General features: G+C 43.8%; 1 protein-coding gene across 4 annotated transcripts in view; it reads right to left on the bottom strand.

Annotated features, from left to right (window-relative positions):
* Positions 1–12,374, bottom strand: part of VPS13C (vacuolar protein sorting 13 homolog C) — a 5,236,720-nt gene that overhangs the window by 3,268,756 nt on the left and 1,955,590 nt on the right. For all 4 annotated transcript variants that reach the window (XM_069624493.1, XM_069624490.1, XM_069624491.1 and 1 more), the window contains one exon: positions 3,509–3,662. In XM_069624493.1, coding sequence (XP_069480594.1) covers positions 3,509–3,662 — 154 coding nt within the window. The remainder of the gene's footprint in view (positions 1–3,508; positions 3,663–12,374) is intronic.

Here is a 12,374-nt window from a genome sequence, read left to right as displayed (position 1 = left end):
TTTAATCATTTTATTTGTATGTTCTTTTAATACATTGATGGATTGTAATTATTCATGTTTTTGATTTCAATGATGAATGGCTTTTATGACTCTTGGTCGAAATAAAGCAAAATGAAATGAAGTAAAACATAAGAGCATAGTATAATCACGTTATCTCTATGTGCCAAACATTGTGAATATATTTAAAAGTGTACAACCAATAGCACATGTTAGGGAGAATTCTCATTCTATGGCTAATTTCCCTTACCTATAGAGTCCCCCAGCAGCTTTGCTGGATTTGAAGGGTTTGTTTTTTTCTCTTGCTAAGAGTGTGACTCTTTTTCCCACTCTTAGGCATATTTGCTATGTGTGTTCTAGGCTATTTTTTTGTGTTTAATGTCTATGGGGTTTTTCTCACCCCCATAAGAATCATCTTTACCCACATGTGTTACACAGCACCCTCTGTACAGTGACACAGGGGTGTCGTAGCGACCCCCAAACAGACTCCATTCCCTGGGACTGACTACTGTCTCCCAGGGCATGTAAAGTCCCCATTGACTTGACTAGTCAATCTTTATGAACAAAACCAGTACAACCCTTCTTACTATGGAGGTACTGGCAAGGTTTAATAGTTTTTCCCTTATGTTCATTTTCGAGAGGGTACCGTACAGTCCCTCTCTCAAAAGTTTCTGGCTGGTGGCAGTGGTTACTGCCAAAAATATTCGACCGCAAATATTTCCCGATGGGATTTTCCCATTGTTCGAGGCTACCACATTTACTGACAGCCTCTAACATACCACCGGTTTATTTTTATATTAACTTTACTCTGGTAGGTTTTATTTGCCAGAACTTTGATATAAATTCTTTCTCGTGTCTTTCTCTAAACTCCTAACCCAGGTCGGGGATCCTTTGTTCGTCCTTTTGGCGGGCTTCTGCCAAGAAGCCCTCCTTTCAGCGCCACTGATTCTGGGGTGGATCCATTGTGTGGGAGGGGGAGTAGGACCCCATGACAGGGTTGACTCAGCAACCCATGTCGCACTCTGCCCTGATATGCTGGAGGGTCTCCCGCCAGGATGACCACTCCACTGTGTGAGTGACATCGAGGCTGTATGAATGGGGATCTTTTTGCATATAAGCAGGGTCCTGAGGACTGGAAGAGCAAGACGTCGCCACTGGAACTAAGAAGCCGAAGAGGAGAGAAGCCAAAGACATCTGCAACGACTGAACCACTGGTGAAGCCCTGCTGCAGCGTCTCACCACTTTTCTCCACACGATGAGAGAAGATCTTCATCTGCAAGAGCCTTCCTCCCTTGAGATGGTGGGGCCAACCAGTTTGCCAATCGCCTTCCTGGACCTGCCTTGGTCGAATCGCCAGTACCCTGTACTCGGAGACAGGATAGCAAGGCACCGGTCGACCCGGACCGCGATTTAAAGGAGCGTAACTTTTATTCGTTGGGCAGCACTGCGGCAGGTTTCGACCGTGGGCAGTGCAGTAACTCGTACCTTCCTCCACGACGAGAGTCTCTCTTCCTCTGCTGGATCTCCCAAACTGCAGGAACTGCCAGGAACAACCGCCACCGCAGGAGCCTCTTCTACATTTCAATGTACTTTGTTCCGCCAGGCCGCCCTTTTTGCGTGGTAGTGCTAAAGGTGTTTTAAATCCTTCACCTACCTGTTGGGTTGGCCGCTAACATTGTCTTTAACCTTCTGCATCCACCTTTTCGAATCATTTAACAAAGATTTGACTGCAGCTACAAGAACATTTTGCTCCTGGGCTCTTTGCCCTGTACCACAGGCCTATTGACTGTGGCTGAATTTGCTTGAACTGTCTTCTCTAGATTGCTCCTCAACTAGAACTGTGTTGGTGCACCTACTTCTTATAACCATCCTTTTCTTCCCACTTTTAAAACTTGTGAAGGGCCATTTTGCTCAGTTTTCCTTGAAGTATTATACATGCTAAAGTACTGCCTTGCCTAAACATGTTCACAAACTTATGGTAAGTGTTGCTAGGGTGTTGAAGATGTCCTGTATAACTTGTGCTTTCCCTCCCTTGTGAGAAATTGCTAGAGTGCCATTTGTGTTTGGTTTTCACTGTGCCGTTTTGCTCAGTTTTCACTCTTGCTCAAACCCGTCTACAATTTAACTAGGGAGTTGTGTATACTTTTTTTGTTTGATTTTAACTTGCTTTAATAACTGTGATTAATGTGTTAACTTAGAAGTGTGTAAAATAAATAAATAAATATATATATATATATATATATTTCTTTTTTTAATACAAAGCTTTGGTCTGTGTTTCCTTGTGCCATAGTATTATAACCCTATTGTGTAAACCCTGAATACTGCTCATCTCCCTCTTGAGAAAAGTCTGACTACTTAGCCACAGCTACCAAATAAATCTTTGTGGTACAGACTGATACCAAAGGGGATTTATTGCTCATACCTGTAGTCTTAATCTTCTGTAGTGCTCCCTAAGGGAACTGCACAGGATTCTGCCTAACAGCACAGTGCACCATTAAGAGCAGTCCCAATTAGTAAGTGTTTAAACTTACAGATTCCCCCATCATCTCACATCTCACCTGGGCTCAACTTGACTTCACATACCATACACTTAAAAGCAGTCCCTCATTTGTAGATTCTCCTGCTACATTAACTGATCTCTGTAAAGTGGTAAATGTCCCCTTGGAGCTATGTTCTGCACAACCTAAATGCCTAAAAATTATATAAAAAGATTTCATTAAAAAATCTTAACCTTGTGAGCTGAAACACAGGTCTATCATTCTTTCAGTGACAAGAATGTGACTTTTGTCGAATATATAAACAAAAACGAAATATTTGTTTCGGTTTAGGGCTCTCACATCCAATGCTTGATGTTTTTGTGCTCATAATACACATTATTCACAAATAGCCTGTTTTATTGATGCCAGGTTAGCAGCTTATAACATAAAATAGAGCACCATGTTCCAATAAAATATTACATTAGGATTACATGAATGTTATCCGCTTTCATTACAGAGAAGCAACACTTAAAATTCCATTATCATTTCAAGATGTGTCATTTTCTAAATTGATTTTGGTATACAGGTTCCCTTATGTGAACCCACATTTCATATAGAGATTTCTCTATACCTTCACTCAGTGCTTCATATAGTAAATCCATTTCAAATCTTTTGTGCATATATTGCTATTTACTTTCAAACAGAGAGACATCAGGTCAGATTAAGATCAGGCGTTTTGAGAGAAGCATCTGAAATAGGTTTCATCCATTCAGCATAAACGGAATGGATTACAGGTTTCGATTTCATTGTAAATAGGCTTTCTGCAAGCCCCAAGCTCAGCCATTTTAATGTGCTTCTACTCCTTTGGCTGCCTATATCCCTCCTAGAAATTATTTAATCACCATGAGATGCAACTTTTCAGTTGATTTTGTACACTTTTTGGCAGGTCATAACAAAAAACATGTCACCACAATTCCATAGTAAATATTGCATAGATTCAAATGATTAGTTACGTCCTCCCACATCCAATTTACCTAGAATATCATAATAATCCAAGCTGATTTTCTTCAGATATGACACAGCACTTAAATCGAAGGTTTTGACTTTAGCGTCTGTTCCCAACTGTGCAATGTTGAATATCAGGAGCGTGTCTTCCTTTTCTTGCTGTTTGGTCAATTCTAGAACCACCTACAATAATAAAGTTCAATTTAGACAACATACAAATCGCCATAACAGGTGGTTTTTTATGTCAACAGACTGACTTTCCAATTAAGATGCATAATACAAAATTCAGAAAGATAAAATGCTATGATGTAGTGCTATGTGCATAGATTTGTAAGACTGGGTCTAGAAAGAGAAGCAGAAAACTTGGCATAAGCAGGCTTTTTGCACACAAAAAAAGTGACCATGCACATGCTAGGAGTGGGTTTTGGTGAAAAGGGGGACTGCACTTGCTGGGAGTGATCTTCGTTGTTGTTTATGAGAATACAACTTAGTATGTGGAGAGATGTGGTGCACTTGCTATGTGCCTGATAAGAGTTTGTGAAACAAGGTTGTCAAACTTCGTCAGAGCACGACATGTGCTTGGTGAGTTCTGCATTTGCTACAATTGTGATATTTGACAGGGAAAGATGGGTTGAAGCACAGCTACGTTTAAGATATGTGCATTGTGAGAAACCTGAGGATATTCTCCCAAACAGACCTCGGGAACCCTTTATTCAGGTGGCTTGAGAAGGGCCGGCTTTCTCAGACACCCCCCAACCCTAGGAGTGGACGAACAAGAGAGGATCACCTAGAGAGGGGAGACTGGGGTTGTGCTCAGGGAAATACCACAGGTGAGATACGGTATGGCACAAGCAAGGGAGAAGGAGGACAAACTCCCCAAGACCTTTATAGGTCATAATACCCTGCCTCACTTCCTCACTTCCTCCCAGTAAAACTCATCTGACCAGATCCAACAAACCCTCCGTACATAACCCATTGTCTAAGGTCCCAAACCCGGTTGCACCCAAAAAGCATATATCCCAGAATCCCTGTCTCCGCTCGAATACTCCCCATCCTTAGGTTCCACATCCCTCTGATAATTAATTGCCGAACACCCAATATACCCTGACAAAATACTACCATTCCCATAATCCCCTCTGTTCATTTCACGATCCAGGTTTTCTTCACAAACCCTACCAATCCCGTCCATCAGATTATAATGTTCCAAACCCTCAGTCAAATGTACCCGACAACTACAATTCCCACAAACCCCCCCACCTACTAATTTCACAAAACCTCATCCCCTTCCGACCCTGTAGGATATCTGGAAACCCTACTACACTTTTTTTCCGGTCCAAACACTTCTCGATATGGACTAATCATAGAGCTGTTTACCTGACCTGTCCCGACATAAGGGTCAGGCAAAGTCAGACGATTAATCAGTGTCACACACACTTGACGGCCCTTTCCTTTCCCCACAGGGATGGAAGTTGGAGCAAAAGAGCACAGTATGAGCAAGGCAGACCGCACGATGAGACAGCTATCCAAACCCGGCAGTTCAAGAGCAGGAGAAAGCCAGCAAATATCGAGAGGCTGACGAGGAGAGACACGACTTTGCCCTTTTCGACAAAATCCTACGAACCCTCCACTGAAAGAAACATAAGACCGAGGACAATAGCCCAAATGTGCTGCAGCAGATGTCAATGGTAGACAGAGCGTATCATCACAGATAAGCAGGAGCGAGGGAAACTCCTGCATCCGAGGTACTGGCCTTGACTCCAGTAAAGAAGAACGCCATGCGGTTCATCACAGCCGGTGAGTCGTGGGAAAAGCCGATGAGAACCGGGCTGTGGTCAATTAAAGTCACAAAGTGGCAAAGTGAGAGAAGTTAAAAAAAAACTAACACTGTAAAGGGGAGACCAGTTAGAAAAGGGGTTCGGTACCACGTGGGTGCTGCTCCGAGAAACTCTGGTCGATCACTGTCTGAGTGAAACTATAGATACCAGAAGGCCGTAGGAGAGCTGCCAAGATAGGTCAAAGTGGTCATACAGGAGGTCAAGCAAAACCCTATACAGTCGAAAGCCTTTGTTCTACGAACTATAAAGAAAGCAAGGTAAGTGAATCTCGCCACATGAGAAAGCAAGGGAAGTGAATCCCGTAAACATTGAAAGCAAATGTAAAGGTGAAGTTGGCAAGTGTGAACTCGGAAGAGGGATGCTGACAAGAAGTGGGCAAAGTCTAAAGTCCCAAGAAACAGTGTGTTGACAAAGGTGTACCCGGCCGAGGGATGTCCACTGGAACTGTTTAAAAATACATTAAGAGTTGAGAAGGAAGGAAAAGCCATAGTGACCCCGGTGCAGGGAGGATAACAGTCGAAAGCGGTCCAAGCCTGAATGAGGGAGATATTTTAAGTTACTCACCGTAGTGACTAACCTACTCTTAGTCCATAGTCCCCTTTCCTCCATAATGCATGGGCGAACCTTTTTCACCAGAAAAAAACGTCTGCCCCTTTAAATTTAGAGGTGCGTGGGGTGTGGCCCTGGGAGCATGCGCTGCCCTTACTTCGGCCTCCGACGCCACACCTCAGTCCCTATTGACGCATCGACAATAGAATTAACATTGCCTAATGACACCCGTATTATTAGGGGGGAGGATCGTGGGACGTATGGAGGAAAGGGGACTATGGACTAAGAGTATGTTAGTCACTACGGTGAGTAGCTTATAATTACTCTTACGTCCCATCCCCTTTCCTCCATACTCCATGGGCGATTACAACTGAATGTAGCCCCAGGGTGGAGAGGAGACCCTCCTTAAGCAAATAGGTTCCTGAGAACCGCCTGTCCGAAAGCCGCATTGGATCTAGAGCTGGCATCCACACAGTAATGCTTGCAGAAAGCCGAGGTGGTGGCCCAGGTGGCCGCCTTGCTTATGACTTGCCAAGGGACATGGCGCTGCAACGCGATGGCCGTTGCCTTGGCCCTGACTGCGTGGGCGTGCATGTTAGCTGGAAGCAGCTTGTGCTGCCCCTTGTATGCTTCTTTGATGTCCGAGACCATCCAACGTGATATGGTGGCCATGGAGGCCCGATAGCCTGGTCTTGCACCTCCAAAAGTGACACACAGGACGTCTGACTTGCGGAAGCCCTTGCTCCTGTCAAGGTAGAATTTCAGGGCACACCGGACATCCAGGCAGTGCAGAACTCTCTCTGCCTCGTCTTTAGGATCGGCAAAAAAAGTAGGAAGGACTATTTCCTTGTTCAAATGGAAAACAAACGGCACCTTGGGCAGAAATGCTGGGTGTGTCCGCAGGACTACTTTGTCCCTGTGAAAGGTAGTGTATGGCTCTGAGGACCCTCGCCTGGATCTCGCTGACTCTTCGAGCCGAGGTGAGGCCTACCAGTAAGGCCATCTTGATGGTGACCCGCCTGATGTCCGCCGACACCAGTGGCTCGAACGGTTTGTGCGCCAGGGCGCCCAAGACTATGTCCAGGTCCCACACAGGATGTGAAAAAAGAACTACTGACACCACAAGCACACCCTATGTTAAGATGAATTTGGTATGGTTAATATGTAGATAAAAAATGAGTGTAACTCAGGATGTGATTTGAGGTGCAGAGGAGAAGGATGCAACCTTGACACCTAGGTTGCGTAATATGCAAAAAATACAACAAAGTTCCCTAATCGGGAACTTACGTCCCCTGCACACTATCCTTTGTCTGGTGACCCAGACCAATGATTAAGATTATTCAAACATGACATTAAATCAATTTATATAAGATTAGAAACAGAATATTCTTGAGAGAAAATTTCTCAAACAGCCAATTTAGCGTTACAAGAAACCATCTTCTTTTTATTCATGATGTCGAAGTCAGGAGGAGCCCAACGCGTTTCGAGTGCATCACACTCTTCATCAGGGGCAATAAGTGATTTCTAAAGAAAAATTACAATTGTGCTTACATTAATATTTTGACAAAATAGTGTAAACAATTTTGACAATATATATCTGCCTTTACATCATCTTGGTATTTTTAGATACCACTGTTCCCATCTTTGAACATTCATCGTAACCATTTAGATATGCTAGTAATAGAAATCTTGCTGCTATTAATTTTGTACAAGTTTTCTGAAGGCAAATCCAAAATATAATATTTGCAAAAAATTATTTTTTGATAATAGGTGAAAGAGTATTCCTAACTGTAATAGTCAAGTGACTCAAGACACAGAATTATGGTGTGTGGATAACTAAGCTGGAAGGAAAATATAGAAAAAGATTCTAACCTTGTTTATTTTAAACTTTACCGAGCGCTGTCAGCCAGCTGATTACGGGGTGGGAAAGTCCTCAGGATTGGGAATCCCAAATTCAGTCCGCTAAGTACGTCAAGCGGTTTTCTAGGGGCTTCTACTTCCCAGTGCTATCTGTTAAATAAGGCCAAATTAGGACTTAGTTATCAATCAAAAAGGATAAATGGGATAACTACTACTAAGTACGTAAAAAGGACTTACATAGAAGTCCAGATAGACACTCCTTGAGAAGAAGCAGCAGGTAAATCAATTGGGTCAGGCTGTCAGGTCACCGTAAGTGTCGCCCCGTTCTGAGGTAAAAAAACAATAAAAACAATAATTAGGGCTGTAGTAAATCCAATGTGGGAATCATGGGGATGGATTCCACAAGGGGAAGATTCTAACTAAATCTGACGGCTGTAGTCTTACCTCCAATCCGTAATACAGTCCCGTGGAGTCAGGATCCCTCGGGATAGCTGGACTCCGTGTTATTTTTACTTGCGGTATTTATGTGTAATTGGGTAATGACGTCATCACGCGCATGCGCGTGTGACGTTGATGATCGGGTATGACGTCATCACGCGCATGCGCGTGTGACGTTAATGCTCGGGATCCAGTATGTGTAATTTTTCAGGTTTATTTAAAATGCAAATAAACTGGGCTTATACAACGACATGCATTGAATAGGGATGAGCATAATTATCCCTTAGGAAAATAACGGGAGTTGTTTAGAAAATCTCAGACGTGTCGGTTGTTTACCAAGTGACGACATCACGCGCTAAACGTGGATGACGTCACATGTAAACAATAACCGATGCGTTGTCGTCACGGGCATGTAAAATAACTCAAAAATCGAGGCGGAAAGGAAAAACAACCTCTATTCTTGACCTCTATAAGAGGAAGTTAAGTAATGCTAAGCAGACATTCAAGTAAGAAGTCTCAAAAGCCTGTAATATACTGGAAGAGCTAAACACGTGCAATAGTCATAAGTAAAATTGTTAACACGAGGATTTGTAAGAAATTTTCAGAGATTTCAGAGAAAGCATGTACCTAGTCTCACATACTACTTAGAATAATGTTTCTCGTGAATATGGCAGAAGTGCTAACTTATGAAGAGACCCGCTAGGGTTCGCTGTCCTACATAGCGTTCACATTCTTAATATCATTCGTTATAGGTTCATTTGAAACAAAAACAACCACAATTTTTTCAAACTTAGCTTAGGGAGTTTAGTTTGGGCAACATACCTCAATCCAAATAGCAACTTATAAGAATGTGAACCTTTTTACAGGACAGGTGAAGTGTAATCAACATCTGGATCATTTTTCTACCCATACTCGGTGCAAAATGTGTCTCCACCCTTGGACAAATGTTGTTGTTGAAAACTGTTTTTTTGAACCTATAACAAAAGATGTTAAGAATGTGGACCCTATGTAGGACAGCGAACTCCTTTTTTTCAACATGACTCACCATTCTAAATCATGAACATGATTAACTGCACAATGCAGGAGGAAATGTCTGAGATGTTCACATGTGAATATAACACTAGGAAGTCCCAGCAAAGGGGTCCCATCATAAGTTAGCACTTCTGCCATATTCACGAGAAACAGTATTCTAAGTAGTATGTGAGACTAGGTACATGCTTTCTTTGAAATCTCTGAAAATTTCTTACGAATCCTCGTGTTAACAATTTTACTTATGACTATTGCACGTGTTTAGCTCTTCCAGTATATTACAGGCTGTTGAGACTTCTTACTTGAATGTCTACTTAGCATTACTTACCTTCCTCTTATAGAGGTCAAGAATAGAGGTTGGTTTTCCTTTCCTCCTCGATTTTTGAGTTATTTTACATGCCCGTGACGACAACGCGTCGGTCATTGTTTACATGTGACGTCATCCACGTTTAGCGCGTGATGTCGTCACTTGGTAAACAACCGACACGTCCGAGATTTTCTAAACAGCTCCCGTTATTTTCCTAAGGGATAATTATGCTCATCCCTATTCAATGCATGTCGTTGTATAAACCCAGTTTATTTGCATTTTAAATAAACCCGAAAAATTACACATACTGGATCCCGAGCATTAACGTCACACGCGCATGCGCGTGATGACGTCATACCCGAGCATCAACGTCACACGCGCATGCGTGTGATGACGTCATTACCCAATTACACATAAATACTGCAAGTTCAAATAGCACGGAGTCCAGCTATGCCGAGGGATCCTGACTCCACGGGACTGTATTACGGATTGGAGGTAAGACTACAGCTGTCAGATTTAGTTAGAATCTTCCCCTTGTGGAATCCATCCCCATGATTCCCACATTGGATTTACTACAGCCCTAATTATTGTTTTTTACCTCAGACCGGGGCGACACTTACGGTGACCTGACAGCCTGACCCAATTGATTTACCTGCTGCTTCTTCTCAAGGAGTGTATATCTGGACTTCTATGTAAGTCCTTTTTACGTACTTAGTAGTAGTTATCCCATTTATCCTTTTTGATTGATAACTAAGTCCTAATTTGGCCTTATTTAACAGATAGCACTGGGAAGTAGAAGCCCCTAGAAAACCGCTTGACGTACTTAGCGGACTGAATTTGAGATTCCCAATCCTGAGGACTTTCCCACCCCGTAATCAGCTGGCTGACAGCGCTCGGTAAAGTTTAAAATAAACAAGGTTAGAATCTTTTTCTATATTTTCCTTCCAGCTTAGTTATCCACACACCATAATTCCGTGTCTTGAGTCACTTGACTATTACAGTTAGGAATACTCTTTCACCTATTATCAAAAAATAATTTTTTGCAAATATTATATTTTGGATTTGCCTTCAGAAAATTTGTACAAAATTAATAGCAGTAAGATTTCTATTACTAGCATATCTAAATGGTTACGATGAATGTTCAAAGATGGGAACAGTGGTATCTAAAAATACCAAGATGATGTAAAGGCAGATATATGATACGGATATATATTGTCAAAATTGTTTACACTATTTTGTCAAAATATGAATGTAAGCACAATTGTAATTTTTCTTTAGAAATCACGTATTGCCCCTGATGAAGAGTGTGATGCACTCGAAACGCGTTGGGCCCCTCCTGACTTCGACATCATGAATAAAAAGAAGATGGTTTCTTGTAACCCTAAATTGGCTGTTTGAGAAATTTTCTTTCAAGAATATTCTGTTTCTAATCTTATATAAATTGATTTAATGTCATGTTTGAATAATCTTAATCATTGGTCTTGGTCACCAGACAAAGGATAGTGTGCAGGGGACGTAAGTTCCCGAGTAGGGAACTTTGTTGTATTTCCCACACAGGATGTGGCCTCTTGATGGGAGGGTAGAGCCTTGCGAGCCCCGTCAAATGCTTCTTGACAACCGGATTGGAGGAGGAGACGACCCCTTCCTCCGAATTCCTGTAAGCCCCGATGGCTGTGAGGTACGTGCGGCAGGTGTCCACCTGCACGCCTGAGTGGGAGAGGTGCGCCGAGAAGGAGAGCACGTTGTCCAAAGTACATGCCAGGGGGTCGATTTCCTTGGAGTCTGCCTAGTGGCAGAACCTGGTCCATTTACTTTTATACTGGGCTCTGGTAGCCTTGCTCCTGGCACCCTGTATGATCTCAAGAGTGGCCTGGGAGAGGCTGCAGTGCCTTAGCGTTACCTGCTCAGGAACCACGCTGTGAGAGCTGGTTTCTGTGGCGCGGGATGGATGACCCTGCCCCCGCTGCTGCGCCAGAAGATGTGCTAGGCCCGTCGGAAGGTGAATGGGTGGCATTTGCAAGAGGCTGACCAGCTCAGAGAACCATGGCCTGGTCGGCCACCATGGAGCTATTAGAATGATGTGTAGCTGGCGAGAATCCTTGATCTTGAAAATCACTCTGTGAATCAGCGGAGTGGGCGGGAAGGCGTACGCTGTCTTGCGTTCCACTGAATCCAAAATGTGTCGCCCAGGGAGCCAGGCCCTGTTCCTGCCAGGAGGCGAACTGAGGGAACTTCCTGTTGTGCGAGTTGGCAAAGAGATCCACCTGGGGGAGACCCCATCTGCTGAAGATCTCCTGAATAAGGAGGTCGGTTAGCTGCCACTCTTAATTGTCCACTCCCAAACTGCTGAGCCTGTCCGCCTCCAGGTTGGATTCCCCCGGAAGGTGGATTGCTGTGAGGTAGATGTCGTTTTCCGGGGCCCACTCCCACATGCTAATTTCCAGTCTGCACAGAGGAGGGGATCTGGTGCCTTCCTGCTCGTTGACATAGTACATGCTGGTCGAGTTGTCTGTCTGGATGAGGACAACCTTGCCCCGAGAAGTGGAAGGAATGCTCAGAGCGCTAGCCAGATGGCATTCAGCTCCAACCAACTGATGTGGTACTCCTGCTCCTGACGAGTTTAGGTACCGTGGCCCGAGAGATCATCCAGGGTGGCTCCCTAGCCCTCGAGCGAGGAATCCGTGGTGATGGTGGCCTGCGGGGTGGGAGGCCGGAAAGGACTTGCCCATCTGTAGGTTGCAGTCCCTAGGCTGCAACCTCACGTATGTGAGGTCCGGGTGGAAAGATGGAGGAACGTTGATCATCTCGGATTGAGAGCCCCGCTTCTGGTTCCATGATGCCGCGAAGTGCAGCTGAATCCTCCTAATCCTTAGTCTC

The sequence above is a fragment of the Ambystoma mexicanum genome, chromosome 11 (assembly GCF_040938575.1).
Source record: "Ambystoma mexicanum isolate Mex_15411 chromosome 11, UKY_AmexF1_1, whole genome shotgun sequence".
In the NCBI taxonomy this organism is placed as follows: domain Eukaryota; kingdom Metazoa; phylum Chordata; class Amphibia; order Caudata; family Ambystomatidae; genus Ambystoma; species Ambystoma mexicanum.
Note: the sequence above shows the minus strand (reverse complement) of the source record. Positions and strands in the feature narration are given on the sequence as shown.